Source organism: Cherax quadricarinatus, chromosome 19 (genome assembly GCF_038502225.1).
Source record: "Cherax quadricarinatus isolate ZL_2023a chromosome 19, ASM3850222v1, whole genome shotgun sequence".
Classification (NCBI taxonomy): Eukaryota; Metazoa; Arthropoda; class Malacostraca; order Decapoda; family Parastacidae; genus Cherax; species Cherax quadricarinatus.
In genome coordinates, this window is record NC_091310.1 from 47,481,150 (window position 1) to 47,502,476 (window position 21,327).

The 21,327-nt window shown below is 38.5% G+C and overlaps 1 protein-coding gene across 1 annotated transcript in view; it reads right to left on the minus strand.

Moving 5' to 3' along the window:
• LOC128688405 (heat shock 70 kDa protein 14) overlaps nt 1-21,327 on the minus strand; it is a 46,646-nt gene that overhangs the window by 9,085 nt on the left and 16,234 nt on the right. The window contains exons 8-10 of the mRNA XM_070086799.1: nt 16,158-16,370; nt 11,747-11,917; nt 362-423 (exon numbers count right to left, since the gene is read on the minus strand). Coding sequence (XP_069942900.1) covers nt 362-423; nt 11,747-11,917; nt 16,158-16,370 — 446 coding nt within the window. The remainder of the gene's footprint in view (nt 1-361; nt 424-11,746; nt 11,918-16,157; nt 16,371-21,327) is intronic.

The following is a 21,327-nucleotide window of genomic DNA, read 5'->3' on the forward strand; positions in this document are numbered from 1 at the left end:
TCTTTTTTTCTTTTTGGGGATTTTCTTTCTCTCTGGGTCACCCTGCCTTGGTTGGAGACGGCTGACTTGTTGGGGGGGGGAAAAATAAAATTAAGAGGACCATTTTGACTTGCTTAACAGAAAGAAAACAACAAAGTAAACATTCAAGAAAAGGCTGAGAGTATACTCTAATTACAAAAGACTTTGGACATACTCAGAAAATTGTAATAACACAACTGCCAACAAATAATGGAAGGGTGGGGTTAGAATTCAAGGCAAGCAAGTTGTAAAACTCCAGCTGGCACAGTGACTTATGCACTGGCCTGGATTGTTATGACTCGCCATGGGTTCTAACCCTACCTGTTACGTGGTTAGGACATACCTTTTTAAATGGAAATCCATTTTCAGCAGCTTTGAGTTAGAAGTTAGACTCGTGACATTCACCTAAGAAAAAGAGAGAGAGAAAAAAAAGGTTATTACTACACTGGTATAGTGGCACGAAAATTTAAAAGTATATTGTTTTAAGTTATTACCCAGTAATTTAGTTTATAATTTTTTTTGTCAATAAAACAAAAAATTTAAGTTCCCTTTTTGGGAAAATATTTTCTCTCAGTAAGATAGAAGTTGATTTTACGACTCGTCACAGTACAGTGGTACCTCGAGTTTCGAACAGCTCCCAACTTATTTATAGGTAAGAGCAGCATGCCAAAGCCACTTATATGCATAGCATTACGGGCTGGCTTAAAATTAACTTAAGATTAACTAAGCAATGATGAAATCAGTGATAAAACATTATTGTAAACAGATAACTATAAAGTACAAATGAGTATTACAAAGACAGGTCATATGGTTGCTTGCATTGCTGTACATTCAGTCGAATGGAGTATTCTGTTAGGTAGTGTATTTAAAAAAATAATAAAGTTAGATTGAGTCCTAGGTTTAACATTTGTGTGATATAATTGTGAGTAACATATAGGATATACAATTTATAAGGTTCAGTTATTCAGTATTTATTTGGTTTTGAGTGAGTAAGTGATCTTTGAGAAGAGACTTGAATTTATGAACAGGTAGTGTTTCTTTTATATTTACAGGTAATGAATTCCAGATTTTAGGGCCTTTTACGTGCATTGAGTTTTTGCATAGCGTGAGATGGACACGAGGAACATCAAAGAGTGATCTGTGCCTTGTGTTATGGTCATGTGTTCTGTTGAGGTTGGCAAGGAGATGTTTGAGGGGAGGGTTAATATCAGAGTTAAGTGTTCTATGTATGTAATAGGTGCAATAATAAGTATGGATGTTTTGTATGGTGAGTAGGTTGAGTGTTTTGAATATTGGTGGTGTGTGTTGCCTGTAGTGAGAATTTGTTATCATTCTAACTACAGCCTTTTGTTGGGTAATTAGTGGTCTGAGATGGTTAATTGTTGTTGAGCCCCATGCACAAATTCCATAGGTGAGATAGGGGTAAATAAGAGAGTGATAAAGGGCCAGGAGGGCTGACTGTGGAACATAGTACCGTATCTTCGATAGTATGCCTACAGTCTTGGAGATTTTCTTAGAAATTTGTTGTATATGTGTATGAATTTTGAGTCTATTATCGAGGTGGATTCCTAGGAATTTTCCCTCTGTTAGCTTTGTAATAGGTGATCCGTTTATTGTTATGTTAAGAGGTACGTCTGTAGCTCTGTTACCAAACTGAATGAAGTAGGTTTTGTCAATGTTTAGTGTACGTTTGTTAGTCCTCATCCAGGTAGATATTTTCTGTAATTCGGTGTTTACAGTATTGGCTAGCGTGACTGGGCTCGGGTGAGAGAAGACGTATGTAGTGTCATCTGCAAAAAGTGTGGGTTTGAGTAATTGCGAAGCATTTGGTAGGTCATTTATGTATAGGAGAAAGAGAAGAGGGCCAAGGACACTTCCCTGTGGGACACCAACTGTAATCGGTTGTGCGGAAGAGCTTGCCCCATTTGCGTACACATATTGGCTTCTGTTGCTGAGGTAAGACTTGAGGTAGTTGAGGGAGTGCCCTCTAATACCATAGTGTGACAATTTTACGTGGAGCAAGTCATGGTCAACTGTATCAAAAGCTTTACGTAAGTCAATGAAGATCCCCAGTGGGACTTTTTTTCTCTATTGCAGTGTATATATGTTCTAGCATGTGTATAATAGCATCATTAGTATTTTTATTAGGCTTGAATCCAAATTGGCAGGGGTTGAGAATGTTTTGGGAGATGAGGTAGGAGTGGATTCGTTTATGAATTAATTTTTCAAAGATTTTTGAGAGAGGGTGTAAATTGGATATTGGCCTATAGTTATTCAACTCTGTTTGGTCTCCTCCTTTATGGATCGGGGTGACCCTTGCTATTTTGAGAACTGTAGGGAAGGTGGAGGATTCAATGGATTTGTTAGTGTTGCAATGATTGGTGATAGTACTTGTGATGCTTTTTTGTATATAGGGGGTGGTAAGGTATTTAAATCTCCTGCCTTGTTTTTCAGTGCGTTGATAATAAGGGAGACTTCGTATGGGTTAGTCGGAGCTAGAACAGTGTATTCGGGTAGTTGCCAGTGAGGTAGTCATTTGGTGGGGTATCTGAGCTTGGGATTTTATTGGCAAGGTTTTGACCTATAGTGGAGAAGAAATCATTGAGTCTGTTTGCTGTTTCTGTTGGTGGGAGTTGGGGTTCATCTGATTTTGCTAATTTTATTTCGCTATGTCGTGATATCTTTTTTGTTCCCAGAATTTCTGATAGGGTCTTCCAGGTCTTTTTTTATATCACCTCGTAAGTTGGATAATCTGTTCTCATAATACAATTTTTTTGCCCTTCTTATCAGGCTGGTTAGGATTGACGAGTAACGTTTTGTTTGGTCTCTGGTTATGTGACCCATTCTGTACTGTTTTTCATATCGGTGTTTTGTATTTATGGATTTGAGAATGCTGGGTGTTAGCCAGGGACTGTTCAGTCTCTTAGCTGTCATCTGTTTAGTTTTTTAGGGCAGTGCTTGTTATAAAGGTATTGAGTCTTTTAGAAAATTATTAAAACATTCGTCAATATCTGTATAGATTTCTAGCTCAGTGTGCCAGTCAATGTTTGTTACTGCTGTTGTGAAGTTATTAATGGCTGCCTCATTGTGAAGTCTGAAGGTGACTTTAGTAGTGTCTTGGGGTATTTTACCAAGAGTTGTTATGAGGAAAGTAGGGTAGTGGTCTGTGGTATTATCTGTAATTATGCCTGATTTTAAAGGGGATATGGTGTTGGTCTAGATGTGGTCAAGTAGGGAAACACTAGTCTCTGTAACTCTTGTAGGTTTTGTTACTGTTGGTAGCAACATGCAGTTACTCATTGTGTTTGTGAATTCAGTAACGTGTGGGTCCTGGTCTTGCAGGAGATTTATATTGAAGTCACCTGAGAGTAGTAAGTGATCTTTGTTCATGCGTGCATCAGTTATCATACTTCCTAGGCTTTGACTAAATTGGCTAATGTTTGATTGTGGAACTCTGTAGATGTTTATCACTGTGAGAGGTTTTTGTAGGTATTTGGATTTGAATTTAGCTATTATATATTCCCCATGTTCATCCCTTGTGCAAGTATTAGTGATACATTCTAGTTGGTCTGAGTAGTATATAGCAGTGCCACCCCCTTGTTGGTCTGGCCTACAGTTGTGTATGGCTGTGTAACCAGGAATGGCATAGACATCTGTAGTATCAGGCTTTAGCCAGGTTTCAGTTAGTGTAATGATGGACATATTGGCATGCAAGGAATTTAGTAATGCTAGGAGGTCATCATAATGCTTGCTTAAAGATCTGATATTGTAGTTAAAGATAGTTATGTTGTTGTTAGCTCTGAGAAGTGCCTTTGATTGTTCTGCTGTGTAGTAATTACAGTAACTGTTTGAATCATTTAAGTCATTAAATAAGAGGTTGGTATCAGGATCAATGCTTGTAATCATAAGATTTGTAGTGAATCTATAGTTAGAATTAAGTAAAAAATAAAGTAAATATTCTAAAGCTAAAAAAAATAGCACCTGAATTATTTAACAAATGTAAAAATAATGAGCTAAGGTAGTTTTTTAAAGCTAAAATAAAGGAGACAATATAAAAGGGACTAAAATAATTTGTGGTGAACAAATAAAGTGATGGTCAAATAATGGAGCTTGGGAATATGATAGTAGGTAGTACTTTAAAGGTAATTCTTTAAAGTTAGAATTATAATATAAAATTATAATATAAAAGGGACTAATGTAAGTTGTGGTGAACAATAAAGTGGTAATCAAATAATTGCACTAAGGTCTAATATAATGACTTTTGTGGAGTCTATGTTTTGAGCTAGAATGAGCTATAGTACAACTAAAAAATAGCACCAGTCTCTCACTAGTAATTGCAATATGGTCTAATATAATGAATTTGGTATTGACTATAGTACAACTGAGTTTAATCTAATAATATAAAAAAGGCACAAGACTCTCAATTGTAATTGCACTAAGGTGTTATATAAGTTGTTTACAAGAATTAGAGTATAACTAGATTTAAATTGACAAGATAAAATATGCAAGTTAAGGTAGCAAAAGAATAAAAAAAGTAGAAAAAAAAAATATATGAGGTAGTTGGTACTAGTTAGCAAAAGATAGTTAAGGGCCTTGAACAATAATATAATTGAAAAATACACTAATTGCACACACAATATAGTCACTAAGATATGAAAACAATCTTAGAGTAGGAATTATAATACAAACTTATAATATAAAAATACAAATTGAAATGGTACTTGCAATTGCACTAGAGTCTGGTATAGGTTGTTGACAAGATCAGGAGTATAACTAGATTTAAATTGACAAAATATAATTCACAATTAAAGTACAAAAGAATAATAGTAAAAAAATAACAAGGGTTATAATATGATAGTAAGATGGTAGACAGGTACAAAGGATAATATAAAGGTTGGAGTTGAATATACAAACTTGAAAATTTGGCAACAAAAATGTTATGGGAAGTATAAAATAATGTTTAATGTACAAAAGTAAAATTGACTGGTAGTAAATATGGTGTTTAATAAAATTTTAGTAAGTAATAATGATTACAAAAAAGTGAAAAAGTAATGTTTATTTCATTCAATATTGCACTGGTAGTTATACTAGAGGTTATATGGCAGCACAAGGTAATTAAGAGTACTCTAAGATAGTAAATGTAGTATTAAAACAGGTAAAGGTAATTAGACAAGTAATGGTTATTAAATGTCAAAAATGTTAAGAGTAAATTGAAATTATAGTAAAAATGATAATTATTAATTTTAGTAAGTAATATCAATTGATAGTATTTAAAAAATATGAGGTAATAATATGGACAGAGAAAGTATCAATTCAGCTAATGTTTAAGCAAACAATAGTAAATAAGAAATTTACATAAGGTGACTTATGCTTACTAGTAAAATCACAAAATGAGGTAGTTGATTATTTAATTACTAAGAGATTGTACAATGAAATTTGAACAATAATGGAGCAAAACATTCACTACACTACGTAGGCTTTTAGGTTGGACATTGTTTAGTTATTCTCTGTAAGATTAGTATCCCTGAGAAATCGTGATAGATCATTCTCGTTCGTTATTGTGTACAGTTGACCTACATTTGTTTTCCTAACAAGAATTTTCCCATCTCGTGTGAAGCATTGGTGTATTGTGTCATTATTCTCCCGCTTAAGTTTTCTGACTCTATAAAGGAGGTTCTGACGTTTTTTGGTAAGACACTCGTTTATGTATACCTCTTTCTTTACTTTAATAGATGCAATAATTAAGTCTTTTTTCCTGTCATGTGAGTGGAATCTAAGCATAACACTTTTTCTACCATGGGATCCTAGTAACCTGGGTTCTTTTATTTCTGACTCTGGTACAATAACACTTGTTTGGTCCTTTATGATCTGCAGAGTAATTTCTTTACTGTTTGTTTGGTTCATATCACTGGGAAAAAGTGGACTGTTAACTATTACTGCGTCCGATAGTTTATCTTGCTCAGTTTTATCTTCTTGGAGAGCAAAGTAGTCACTGAACTGGTTATCTAAGTTGTTCTTCCATTCTTTTACTGCTTCTTCAACCTTTGTATTAAGAGATATTATTTGTTGGGTATGGCTATCTATGACTGTTTGGATGGTCTTGTCACAGTTAATCATTCCTGGTGTTGATAACTTTTGTTCAAGACTGAGGATTTTGTTCTCGAGTTGTGTCATCCTGGTGTCTTGTTTTGTTAGCGTCTCTCGAAGATTCATATTTTCAATAACTAAGTTGGAGATGTATGTTTTTAGGGTATCTGGATCGTTGGTCATACCTGAGAGACTACTTGGTAGGTTGAATCCGGGGAAGAGAGGGGAGGATGGGCTGGTGGCAGCCATGTTTGTTGTTATTGTTGTGGTGTCGCCTTGAGCGGTGGTGAGTGGGGTGGTTGCTGGGGCGGCGTCCTCCTGGCTACACTTGTTGAATAGTTGATTTTTCGGTGTTTTCTTGCTGGCCTTGGTGCTGTTTCCTCTTAGATTGCGCCTCATAATACTACAGGAATTGTTGTAGTTAAGAAGAAGTTGTAATTATATAAGTGTATTTTTGGGGGTTTGCAACTGACTAATCTAATTTACATTATTCTTATGGGAACAAATTCGTTCAGTAACGGCACTCGAACAGCCTTCTGGAACGAATTAAGTTCGTAACTCAAGGTACCACTGTACCTCCAGTATGGTGCCAAGCTACTTATGTGAGAAAACATTTGAACCATAATGTCAGTATGCTTCGACACGTTTTGCACGAATTATTCATTGCCACTTTCCCCCTCTCCATCTCCTCATCTACTATTCAGTGCTTTATCATCCTTAAGGATTTAGTGCTTGCTTCCCATGAGTATAATAATAATAATAATAATAATAATAATAATAATAACAACAACAACAATAATAATTCTGGCAAGTCAGTGAATGAATGATGGTGAAAGATTCCACTTTCTTCAGGTCACCCTACCTTGGTTGGGTGCAGGTGGGAGACGGCAGACTTGTTAAAAAAAAAAAAAAATAATAATAATAAAATAGTAATATTTATCTCTACAAGTAACTGTTTTGCATGATGGTAGGATTGCTGGTTTCTTTTTCTGTCTCATAAACACACTAGATAACAGGGATATCTTGCTACTCCTACTTACACTTTGGTCACACTTCACAGACACGCACATGCATATATATATACATACATCTAGGTTTTTCTCCTTTTTCTAAATAGCTCTTGTTCTTCTTTATTTCTTCTATTGTCCATGGGGAAGTGGAAAAGAATCTTTCCTCCGTAAGCCATGCGTGTCGTATGAGGCGACTAAAATGCCGGGAGCAATGGGCAAGTAACCCCTTCTCCTGTAGACATTTACTAAAAAAGAGAAGAAAAACTTTATAAAACTGGGATGCTTGAATGTGCGTGGATGTAGTGCGGATGACAAGAAACAGATGATTGCAGATGTTATTAATGAAAAGAAGTTGGATGTCCTGGCCCTAAGCGAAACAAAGCTGAAGGGGGTAGGGGAGTTTCGGTGGAGGGAAATAAATGGGATTAAATCTGGAGTATCTGAGAGAGTTAGAGCAAAGGAAGGGGTAGCAGTAATACTGAAGGATCAGTTATGGAAGGAGAAAAGAGAATATGAATGTGTAAATTCAAGAATTATGTGGATTAAAGTAAAAGTTGGATGCGAAAAGTAGGTCATAATAAGTGTGTATGCACCTGGAGAAGAGAGGAATGTAGAGGAGAGAGAGAGATTTTGGGAGATGATAAGTGAATGTATAGGAGCCTTTGAACCAAGTGAGAGAGTAATTGTGGTAGGGGATCTGAATGCTAAAGTAGGAGAAACTTTTAGAGAGGGTGTGGTAGGTAAGTTTGGGGTGCCAGGTGTAAATGATAATGGGAGCCCTTTGATTGAACTTTGTATAGAAAGGGGTTTAGTTATAGGTAATACATATTTTAGGAAAAAGAGGATAAATAAGAATACAAGATACGATGTAGGGCGAAATGACAGTAGTTTGTTGGATTATGTATTGGTAGATACAAGACTGTTGAGTAGACTTCAGGATGTACATGTTTATAGAGGGGCCACAGATATATCAGATCACTTTCTAGTTGTAGCTACACTGAGAGTAAAAGGTAGATGGGATACAAGGAGAATAGAAGCATCAGGGAAGAGAGAGGTGAAGGTTTATAAACTAAAAGAGGAGGCAGTTAGGGTAAATTATAAACAGCTATTGGAGGATAGATGGGCTAATGAGAGCATAGGCAATGGGGTCGAAGAGGTATGGGGTAGGTTTAAAAATGTAGTGTTAGAGTGTTCAGCAGAAGTTTGTGGTTACAGGAGAGTGGGTGCGGGAGGGAAGAGGAGCGATTGGTGGAATGATGATGTAAAGAGAGTAGTAAGGGAGAAAAAGTTAGCATATGAGAAGTTTTTACAAAGTAGAAGCGATGCAAGGAGGGAAGAGTATATGGAGAAAAAGAGAGGTTAAGAGAGTGGCAAAGCAATGTAAAAAGAGAGCAAATGAGAGAGTGGGTGAGATGTTATCAACAAATTTTGTTGAAAATAAGAAAGTTTTGGAGTGAGATTAACAAGTTAAGGAAGCCTAGAGAACAAATGGATTTGTCAGTTAAAAATAGGAGAGGAGAGTTATTAAATGGAGAGTTAGAGGTATTGGGAAGATGGAGGGAATATTTTGAGGAATTGTTAAATGTTAATGAAGATAGGGAAGCTGTGATTTCATGTATAGGGCAAGGAGGAATAACATCTTGTAGGAGTGAGGAAGAGCCAGTTGTGAGTGTGGGGGAAGTTCGTGAGACAGTAGGTAAAATGAAAGGGGGTAAGGCAGCCGGGATTGATGGGATAAAGATATAAATGTTAAAAGCAGGTGGGGATATAGTTTTGGAGTGGTTGGTGCAATTATTTAATAAATGTATGGAAGAGGGTAAGGTACCTAGGGACTGGCAGAGAGCATGCATTGTTCCTTTGTATAAAGGCAAAGGGGACAAAAGAGAGTGCAAAAATTATAGGGGGATAAGTCTGTTGAGTATACCTGGTAAAGTGTATGGTAGAGTTATTATTGAAAGAATTAAGAGTAAGACGGAGAATAGGATAGCAGATGAACAAGGAGGCTTTAGGGAAGGTAGGGGGTGTGTGGACCAGGTGTTTACAGTGAAACAAATAAGTGAACAGTATTTAGATAAGGCTAAAGAGGTCTTTGTGGCATTTATGGATTTGGAAAAGGCGTATGACAGGGTGGATAGGGGGGCAATGTGGCAGATGTTGCAGGTGTATGGTGTAGGAGGTAGGTTACTGAAAGCAGTGAAGAGTTTTTACGAGGATAGTGAGGCTCAAGTTAGAGTATGTAGGAAAGAGGGAAATTATTTCCCAGTAAAAGTAGGCCTTAGACAAGGATGTGTGATGTCACCATGGTTGTTTAATATATTTATAGATGGGGTTGTAAGAGAAGTAAATGCGAGGGTCTTGGCAAGAGGCGTGGAGTTAAAAGATAAAGAATCACACAAAGTGGGAGTTGTCACAGTTGCTCTTTGCTGATGACACTGTGCTCTTGGGAGATTCTGAAGAAAAGTGGCAGAGATTGGTGGATGAATTTGGTAGGGTGTGCAAAAGAAGAAAATTAAAAGTGAATACAGGAAAGAGTAAGGTTATGAGGATAACAAAAAGATTAGGTGATGAAAGATTGGATATCAGATTGGAGGGAGAGAGTATGGAGGAGGTGAATGTATTCAGATATTTGGGAGTGGACGTGTCAGCGGATGGGTCTATGAAAGATGAGGTGAATCATAGAATTGATGAGGGGAAAAGGGTGAGTGGTGCACTTAGGAGTCTGTGGAGACAAAGAACTTTGTTCTTGGAGGCAAAGAGGGGAATGTATGAGAGTATAGTTTTACCAACGCTCTTATATGGGTGTGAAGCATGGGTGATGAATGTTGCAGCGAGGAAAAGGCTGGAGGCAGTGGAGATGTCATGTCTGAGGGCAATGTGTGGTGTGAATATAATGCAGAGAATTCGTAGTTTGGAAGTTAGGAGGAGGTGTGGGATTACAAAAACTGTTGTCCAGAGGGCTGAGGAAGGGTTGTTGAGGTGGTTCGGACATGTAGAGAGAATGGAGCGAAACAGAGTGACTTCAAGAGTGTATCAGTCTGTAGTGGAAGGAAGGCGGGGTAGGGGTCGGCCTAGGAAAGGTTGGAGGGAGGGGGTAAAGGAGGTTTTGTGTGCGAGGGGCTTGGGCTTCCAGCAGGCATGCTTGAACGTGTTTGATAGGAGTGAATGGAGACATATTATTTTTAATACTTGGCGTGCTGTTGAGTGTGAGCAAAGTAACATTTATGAAGGGGTTCAGGGAAACCGGCAGGCCGGACTTGAGTCCTGGAGAGGGGAAGTACAGTGCCTGCACTCTGAAGGAAGGGTGTTAATGTTGCAGTTTAAAAACTGTAGTGTAAAGCACCCTTCTGGCAAGACAGTGATGGAGTGAATGATGGTGAAAGTTTTTCTTTTTCGGGCCACCCTGCCTTGGTGGGAATCGGCCAGTGTGATAAAAAAAAAAAAAAAAAAAATAAGTACATGTACAATGTATATTACATAGAAAGCCCCTTGTTATGTAGAGCATTTCCGGCAAATTAGGTCAATTTTGTCCCCCCAGGATGTGACCCCACACCAGTCGACTAACACCCAGGTACCTATTTTACTGACAGGCGAACAGACACAGCAGGTGTCTTAGGAAACACATCCTAATGTATCCAATTGTACCGGGGACCGAACCATGGACTTCAGTGAGAGCTGAGCGCGCAAGCAACTGAACTATGTTGCTATTATCACAAAAGAGAATGGACGGTGTATGCATAATCGTCTATTCTGGAGTTTACGGATGGGAGGTCACGCTACCTGTCTACAGCTCTTGGGAGAGTAGTCTGGAAGTGTACATTGTTAGCATGAATTGCTTCTGTGTTTTAAAGTCAGAGCTAAAGCCATTGGTGGTGGTTCTACTTCAAGGAGGAAAATGAATTGGACAAGTTGTTTGGATAAGTATAATAATGAATGTAAGGGACTGGGGTTAGTGAAGGCAAAAAAGGTTACCAGCAATGAGGGGCAGGCTGACAGTAAAAACTGGGAAGCAGTTTCCAGTAAAGGATGAAACCTCAAATTGAGGAAGGTTAAAGGAGCAAATATGAAGGTAGGAAACTGTTTTTCTGTCCTCCAGGACAAATGTACTTCAATGGTCAGCGAGGATAAATATAACACTAACTCCTCTGCTAATAAAAGTAAGAGTATTATTGTGGTTGGTGACTTGAGTTTAAATACATGGACCGTGTCTTCTATAACAAAATGGAAGGAGAGACATGTTTTTCCTGGAGCTGGCTAATATGTCAGATAATGGGAACAAGCCCATTATCTGCCTCAGTGCTGGTGGAAATGATACTTGGAAGGGTAAAAGACACAAGCTGAAAGTTAAGTACAAGACAGTTATAATCTATTTATTTATAGAGATATTCAGGAAAACCAAGTAGCCAGACTGAAGTCTGAAGTACAGTGCCTGGACCCTGAAGGGTGGCTGGCAATGAGGTTGAGAGGGTCATATGAATTATGATGTCCATGCACTTCTGCCATAACAGCTAATGAGTAATAGTGAAAGTTTTCTTCTTTGGGTGAACCTACCTTGATGGGAGACACTGTAGATAGTACAAAAATACAGTATACTATAAAAATTACAAAATGAAAATAAAAACTTTTGTACTAACCTGGACTAGTATGGCATCATCATGTGGATCATTTGCTGCCTCTTCTGCTTCATAAATAACAATGGAGCAGCAATTAGGGATGGGAGATGGAAGAGGGAGATTTAAACTCTGACGGGAGTGGGTGGGAGTTCCCCTGCTAAACACACACACACTGTTTTCACTACCCAAAACCTAGAAGAAAAACATGAAACAAACTTTCAACATTCTAAATATAAATTTGGGGAAGATGTGATATTAATGAAGATTTTTTTTTTTTTTTTTTTTTTCAACAAGTCGGCCGTCTCCCACCGAGGCAGGGTGACCCAAAAAAGAAAGAAAATCCCCAAAAAGAAAATACTTTCATCATCATTCAACACTTTCACCACACTCGCACATTATCACTGTTTTTGCAGAGGTGCTCAGAATACAACAGTCTAGAAGCATAAACATATAAAGATACACAAGTCAGGTTAGGGTGTGTAGAAGAGAGGGAGACTACTTCCCGGTAAAAGTAGGTCTTAGACAGGGATGTGTAATGTCACCATGGTTGTTTAATATATTTATAGATGGGGTTGTAAAGGAAGTAAATGCTAGGGTGTTTGGGAGAGGGGTGGGATTAAATTATGGGGAATCAAATTCAAAATGGGAATTGACACAGTTACTTTTTGCTGATGATACTGTGCTTATGGGAGATTCTAAAGAAAAATTGCAAAGGTTAGTGGATGAGTTTGGGAATGTGTGTAAAGGTAGAAAGTTGAAAGTGAACATAGAAAAGAGTAAGGTGATGAGGGTGTCAAATGATTTAGATAAAGAAAAATTGGATATCAAATTGGGGAGGAGGAGTATGGAAGAAGTGAATGTTTTCAGATACTTGGGAGTTGACGTGTCGGCGGATGGATTTATGAAGGATGAGGTTAATCATAGAATTGATGAGGGAAAAAAGGTGAGTGGTGCGTTGAGGTATATGTGGAGTCAAAAAACGTTATCTATGGAGGCAAAGAAGGGAATGTATGAAAGTATAGTAGTACCAACACTCTTATATGGGTGTGAAGCTTGGGTGGTAAATGCAGCAGCGAGGAGACGGTTGGAGGCAGCGGAGATGTCCTGTTTAAGGGCAAGGTGTGGTGTAAATATTATGCAGAAAATTCGGAGTGTGGAAATTAGGAGAAGGTGTGGAGTTAATAAAAGTATTAGTCAGAGGGCAGAAGAGGGGTTGTTGAGGTGGTTTGGTCATTTAGAGAGAATGGATCACAGTAGAATGACATGGAAAGCATATAAATCTATAGGGGAAGGAAGGCGGGGTAGGGGTCGTCCTCGAAAGGGTTGGAGAGAGGGGGTAAAGGAGGTTTTGTGGGTAAGGGGCTTGGACTTCCAGCAAGCGTGCGTGAGCGTGTTAGATAGGAGTGAATGGAGACGAATGGTACTTGGGACCTGACGATCTGTTGGAGTGTGAGCAGGGTAATATTTAGTGAAGGGATTCAGGGAAACCGGTTATTTTCATATAGTCGGACTTGAGTCCTGGAAATGGGAAGTACAATGCCTGCACTTTAAAGGAGGGGTTTGGGATATTGGCAGTTTTAATGAAGATAACTTCAGGAAATATAACGTAGCAGGGTAAAATACGTACCTCTGGCTAAGAGAGAGAGGATAAAGAGGAATGCCAGGGAAGGCAGCAACAGTATTAAAAGAAAACCAAATTAAAGTTACCTCAGATTAGGCTAACAACAAGGTCCTATGTCCCAAAATATTGACAAGGCAGGAACTGATAATAAATGAGCTAGCTAGAAAAAATGCAAATTAACCAGTTATATAGAAAAAAAAAAAAGGCATGGGAAAAGGTGCCAGAATATAGAAAATCAGGACATGTTTAATAAAAAAAAAATCAGTACAGTATTTTATTTTTCTCTCAGTTGTTTGTGGAGCAAATTCATCCCCTTTTTTTGTGTGGTTAACTAGTTTGCTCACTCTCATATCCTGTCTCTTTCTTTTATATTTACACAAAGGTTAGGTTAAGAGCTCTGTCTGTTTCTCTCCCTCTGTATGTCTCTCCCTGTGTCTGCATGCCCCCTCCTCCTCCTCTCACACTGAACAAGAAAGACAATTAAGGACTGAACTACCACCTGCTGTGCTCCACCACTCGCTACCTAAAACTCGCGTATTCCTGTACTAACCCATATCAACAAAGTTTTAAATGTATTATACTTACTGATAAACATTAACCCTTTGACTGTCGCGGCCGTATATATACGTTTGCGAGGTACCGTGTTTGACGTATATTTTATTTTTTTTTTTTATTATCACACCGGCCGATTCCCACCAAGGCAGGGTGGCCCGAAAAAGAAAAACTTTCACCATCATTCACTCCATCACTGTCTTGCCAGAAGGGTGCTTTACACTACAGTTTTTAAACTGCAACATTAACACCCCTCCTTCAGAGTGCAGGCACTGTACTTCCCATCTCCAGGACTCAAGTCCGGCCTGCCGGTTTCCCTGAATCCCTTCATAAATGTTACTTTGCTCACACTCCAACAGCACGTCAAGTATTAAAAACCATTTGTCTCCATTCACTCCTATCAAACACGCTCACGCATGCCTGCTGGAAGTCCAAGCCCCTCGCACACAAAACCTCCTTTACCCCCTCCCTCCAACCCTTCCTAGGCCGACCCCTACCCCCGCCTTCCTTCCACTACAGACTGATACACTCTTGAAGTCATTCTGTTTCGCTCCATTCTCTCTACATGTCCGAACCACCTCAACAACCCTTCCTCAGCCCTCTGGACAACAGTTTTGGTAATCCCGCACCTCCTCCTAACTTCCAAACTACGAATTCTCTGCATTATATTCACACCACACATTGCCCTCAGACATGACATCTCCACTGCCTCCAGCCTTCTCCTCGCTGCAACATTCATCACCCACGCTTCACACCCATATAAGAGCGTTGGTAAAACTATACTCTCATACATTCCCCTCTTTGCCTCCAAGGACAAAGTTTGACGTATATATACTCATAAATTCTAGCGGCTTCAAATCAGGCAGGAGAAAGCTAGTAGGCCCACATGTGAGAGAATGGGTCCGTGTGGTCAGTGTGCACCACATAAAAAAAATCCTGGAGCACGCAGTGCATAATGAGAAAAAAAAAACTCCGACCGTTTTTTTTAATTAAAATGCCGACTTTGTGGTCTTTTTTCGTATAGTATTTGTGGTTGTATTCTCGTTTTCTTGGTCTCGTTTGATAGAATGGAAACTATATTATAGAAATGGAGGTGATTTTGATTAATTTTACTATAAAAAGAACCTGGAAATGGAGCACAAAGTACAGGAAATGTTTGATTTTTGCCGATGTTCAAAAGTGAACAAATGATGTCATTGTCCAATAAATGTCCAAATAGCCATTCTAATACGCAGTCATGAATGGGTTGATGTAATTTTTACAATTATTACAGTATTGCAGTAGTCTGCATAACAGTAAATCTTCTATTTTTTGTTTGAATAAAATTTCAAAATAAAAAGCAAGAGTAATATCACAGGGATCTGGAGACATGACTGATGAACAAAGAAAATGTTATTTTAGAGCCAGGAATGTCTGCATTGTTCATTCTGGACCTTATTTTGAAATTGTCCTATTTTTTAATTTTCGTGAAATTGGACAAATTGCAAATTTCTGACCATGTTATTGGGTAGTTGAAATCGGTAAATGGGCAGTTTCTTGTACTCAATCGATAGAAAAAATAGAGTTCTGAAGAAATAGTTATGAGTTTGGTTGACTAGAATAATGGAATTAGCCGAAAATAGGGCTCAAAGTGGGCGAAATTGCCGATTTTTAAATATCACCGAAGTCGCTAACTTCGCGAGAGCGTAATTCCGTCAGTTTTCCATCAAATTTCGTTTTTTTGGTGTCTTTACAATCGGGAAAAGATTCTCTATCATTTCATAAGAAAAAATAATTTTTTTTTTTTTTCGAATATTTTGCGACACCAGAAGCAACTTCAGGATTTGGCCCTTCGACAGTCAAAGGGTTAAATATCAAGCTCAATATTTTTCTATCAAACTAATTTTATGAGTTTAATGGTATAATTATCAACTCTGTAACCCACATAATGACTGGCTTCTCTAATAGTACCAAGTCCGAGTTAGGCATATGTCAAGTGTTAATGATGTTAGTATAAAGAATAAGGGAGACTAACAGAAATGGGTAACAGAAGAGGCAAGCAGAAGGGAAGGAGCAAAAGCAAGGGAGTAAGAGAGAGGGAAGGAAGGAGTAAAAGGGAAAGACAAAGCATGAGGGAGGGAGGGAGGGAGGGAAGGAGGAAGGAAGGAGAATCTCTTATCTTTTCAAAAAACACTTTGCATTAAAGTCTGTCTAGTTGAATTAAAAATCGATAGGCTATGTCCCAACTATTTTTCAGCTATAAAGAATATTTTTACTTACCATACAAAATACAGAGGTTGCTAGGGCTGGGACCATAGAGGAAGAGGCTGGAGTATGACTTTGCTGACCCAGCAGTTGTGCTGCTTCTGTGGATGCACCCGCAGCCAACACTTCATCAGGTGGCACCGAACATAAAAACTCTGCTTGAGGAAATGCTTCTCCTACGAGTTGTTGCAAACGAGGTATTTTGGCTGAACCACCAGTCAGAACAACCTGGTAATAAACATCACATGCTCGTGAATTTTTAACTAAACGTGTATTGATCTTAACTTACAACCAAATTGATGCTGCACAGTTATACAGTAAATGGGAAGCTACATAAATTGCTTTTGCCACTCCCATATAAGCATGGCCTGAGTAGGTACAGCATCATCTGTAAGCGTTTTTAAACAGTAAGACAATTCAGTAGTATACTACATATCCACTGATCCTCCATGATGAGCCAAGTTAATGCTCACTTAACTGATTGTGAATAAGACTTGTATCCTTAATTATATGAAGTCATTTATAATTCTCCAGGCCTCTTTAATTTCATAAATCTCTATAAATGACTGCAAAAGTATCAACACATTCATGTTTCCTTAAGCAAAAAATGTAATATACTATCATATATACTGTATCACTGTAATTATTATTTATGTAACTGATAGTGTAAAACATTTCCACCCTTTACCTCTTTGCAACTGTTAACATGGTCAGAGTATAATAAATCAATAAATATCCTAGGAAGTAAGTTGCTTGGCAGTAACCACCCAGGGAGGTACTACCATCCTGCCAAGTGAATGTAAAACGAAAGCCTGTAATTGTTTTACAAGATGGTAGGATTGCTGCAAGATTTCAGGTACGAACATCTTGCTACTTCTACTTACACTTAGGTCACACTACACATACATATACAAGCATATATATACACACCCCTCTGGGTTTTCTTCTATTTTCTTTCTAGTTCTTATTCTTGTTTATTTCCTCTTATCTCCATGGGGAAGTGGAACAGAATTCTTCCTCCGTAAGCCATGCGTGTTGTAAGAGGCAACTAAAATGCCGGGAGCAAGGGGCTAGTAACCTCTTCTCCTGTATATATTACTAAATGTAAAAGGAGAAACTTTCGTTTTTCCTTTTGGGCCACCCCGCCTCGGTGGGATGCGGCCGGTGTGTTGAAAGAAGATATACACAACCCTCTGGGTTTTCTATTTTCTTTCTAGCTCTTGTTCTTGTTTATTTTTTCTTATCTTCACGGGGAAGTGGAACAATTCTTCCTCTGTAAGGCGTGTGTGTTGTAAGAGGCGACTAAAATGCCAGGGGCAAGGGGCTAGTAACCCCCTTCTCTTATATAAATTACTAAATTTAAAAAGAGAAACTTTTGTTGTTCTTTTTGGACCACCCTGCCTTGGTGGGATACAGCCAGTTTGTTGAAAAAAAAAATATATACTGTATCACTAATTATTATTATTAATGTAACTGATAGTGTAAAACATTTCCACCCTTTACCTCTCTGCAACTGTAAACATGGTCAGAGTATAATAAATAAATAAATAATCCTAGGAAGTAGGTTGCTAGGCAGTAACCACCCAGGGAGGTACTACCATCCTGCCAAGTGAATGTAAAATGAAAGCCTGTAATTGCTTTACAAGATGGTAGGATTGCTGCAAGATTTCAGGTACATACACCTTGCTACTTCTACTCACACTTAGGTCACACTACACTTGCATGTACAAGCATATATATACACACACCCCTCTGGGTTTTCTATATTTTTACTAGTTCTTGTTTATTTCTGCCTTTCTCCATGGGGAAGTGGAATAGAATTCTTCCTTCGTAAGCCATGCATGTCGTAAAAGGTGACTAAAATGCCAGGAGCAAGGGACTAGTAACCCCTTCTGTATACATTACTAACTTTAAAAGGAGAAACTCCTGCTTTTTCTTTTGGGCCACCCTACCTCTGTGGGATACGGCTGGTTTATTGAAAGAAGACAATGTATTAAGATATGATAATTTTTGCATATTGATGCTCGACTGTCAGTGGTTCCAATATGTTTTCACAGAAATATTTATTTACCTGTAATATAACGTATAAATATTTTTTTTTGTATTTTTCTAAGTGCTATTATTCATTGTAATAATTAATGCCAGAGTAAACAAGGTGAAGTGATTAATTTGAGCCACTGTTAAAGAGTTTTAAAAAGAACTTGTAAGTAGGGTATGACATATGTTCAAAAGCTTGGAGGGAACACGGGGGCCAAGGCATGGGTATAGGGCTCATTTCATGTCTCTGCTAGCTTGAGAAACCTTTTTCAACTATTCATATCAATAATCTGCTGCTAACAAGCATGTTCATAACCTGTGTTATTGTGGGTATAAGTAGAGAAGCCCAAGTATTAAATGCATGTTTTTAGTGAGATAGCCACTGGGGGAAACAGCCTCCAGTTCGCACTGTTAGGGAAGGGCTATTAAATGTGTGCCTTGTACCTTGCCTTAACATAGTACAAGTAATACTTGTATATTGTATGATTAGTCAACTGTCAGATTAGTGATAATTTAAGGTGTAAAATGATCCATTTATATATGGCCATGTGACTACCCTATACCACTCTAGCTTCTAGCCATCTTTATACTGCCCTATTTTAACCTTAGTATTTTTAAACCCGTTTTCCTTTCAGCACTTTCCTACATTTTCTGAGATGTGGAGTAAAAGTTTCTCTGGTTATCTTTAACCTGTAATCTACCCTAATATGCTCTGTTTCTGACCTATAACTTCTCTAACCTATCATTCATATTAATATCTGCTTAGTTCAACCAAACCAGGCACACTGAGGAAATGCCATAGAGATACTAGAGGCCTTGGTCCTAGAGGATCAGACCAGGCTTGTAGTTTAGAAATCTGAAAATCTCCATGTTAGCCTGAAGGAGGAATGTATTGGCCAAGTGGGTCAAGGAAATTCTGCGAAAGCCATAATTTTTACCTGACTATAATCATAAATTAATAGGTGTCATGCTGATTTAAGAGTTAAGACTGTATTTTACATTTCTGAATAACTTAAATCTTCTCAGTATTAAGGCTTGAAATTTTTTTCTACTGGTTTCCAACTGTAGATTTCCTTGTAATGTATAGGTGTTTATTAAATTGTAAAGTTGTATTATCTGGGTATGATTCATCAGCCCCTTGAGCTATGTATATAAGGTCCATTTATGAAAATTAAACTGGGTTATATGTGTAGTAACCATATTTTTTGCTTTTGGAGAGTCAAGCCTCTGATAAGGTGCTCAATTTTCAGGTCAAGCTACCCTAAGAGCCAGTACTTATCGGAACTAATACTTTGTCTTTACTATCCTGTATTATTTCCCACTGGGCTCTTTCTGCTCCAACCCAAATTAAGTATCTCTCTTCTGCTGTGACTAGCTACTTTTGCCTCTTCTTCTACTTAAAGAGCAGGTGGCGGCAGCATATATTCTTAACTGAGAGAATTAAACCTAATCTTTTTATTTTTTTTTTTTTTTTTTTATTATCACACCGGCCGATTCCCACCAAGGCAGGGTGGCCCGAAAAAGAAAAACTTTCACCATCATTCACTCCATCACTGTCTTGCCAGAAGGGTGCTTTACACTACAGTTTTTAAACTGCAACATTAACACCCCTCCTTCAGAGTGCAGGCACTGTACTTCCCATCTCCAGGACTCAAGTCCGGCCTGCCGGTTTCCCTGAATCCCTTCATAAATGTTACTTTGCTCACACTCCAACAGCACGTCAAGTATTAAAAACCATTTGTCTCCATTCACTCCTATCAAACACGCTCACGCATGCCTGCTGGAAGTCCAAGCCCCTCGCACACAAAACCTCCTTTACCCCCTCCCTCCAACCCTTCCTAGGCCGACCCCTACCCCGCCTTCCTTCCACTACAGACTGATACACTCTTGAAGTCATTCTGTTTCGCTCCATTCTCTCTACATGTCCGAACCACCTCAACAACCCTTCCTCAGCCCTCTGGACAACAGTTTTGGTAATCCCGCACCTTCTCCTAACTTCCAAACTACGAATTCTCTGCATTATATTCACACCACACATTGCCCTCAGACATGACATCTCCACTGCCTCCAGCCTTCTCCTCGCTGCAACATTCATCACCCACGCTTCACACCCATATAAGAGCGTTGGTAAAACTATACTCTCATACATTCCCCTCTTTGCCTCCAAGGACAAAGTTCTTTGTCTCCACAGACTCCTAAGTGCACCACTCACTCTTTTTCCCTCATCAATTCTATGATTCACCTCATCTTTCATAGACCCATCCGCTGACACGTCCACTCCCAAATATCTGAATACGTTCACCTCCTCCATACTCTCTCCCTCCAATCTGATATTCAATCTTTCATCACCTAATCTTTTTGTTATCCTCATAACCTTACTCTTTCCTGTATTCACCTTTAATTTTCTTCTTTTGCACACCCTACCAAATTCATCCACCAATCTCTGCAACTTTCTCTTCAGAATCTCCCAAGAGCACAGTGTCATCAGCAAAGAGCAGCTGTGACAACTCCCACTTTGTGTGTGATTCTTTATCTTTTAACTCCACGCCTCTTGCCAAGACCCTCGCATTTACTTCTCTTACAACCCCATCTATAAATATATTAAACAACCACGGTGACATCACACATCCTTGTCTAAGGCCTACTTTTACTGGGAAAAAATTTCCCTCTTTCCTACATACTCTAACTTGAGCCTCACTATCCTCGTAAAAACTCTTCACTGCTTTCAGTAACCTACCTCCTACACCATACACTTGCAACATCTGCCACATTGCCCCCCTATCCACCCTGTCATACGCCTTTTCCAAATCCATAAATGCCACAAAGACCTCTTTAGCCTTATCTAAATACTGTTCACTTATATGTTTCACTGTAAACACCTGGTCCACACACCCCCTACCTTTCCTAAAGCCTCCTTGTTCATCTGCTATCCTATTCTCCGTCTTACTCTTAATTCTTTCAATTATAACTCTACCATACACTTTACCAGGTACACTCAACAGACTTATCCCCCTATAATTTTCTTCTCTCAAATTTTATTTATTTCCCTTTGTTAGCCACAGAAGTGATGAAGGTAAACGTGTAAGTGGTGCACTGAGGTATCTGTGAAGACAAAAAAAAAAAAATGTTATCCATGGAGGCAAAGAAG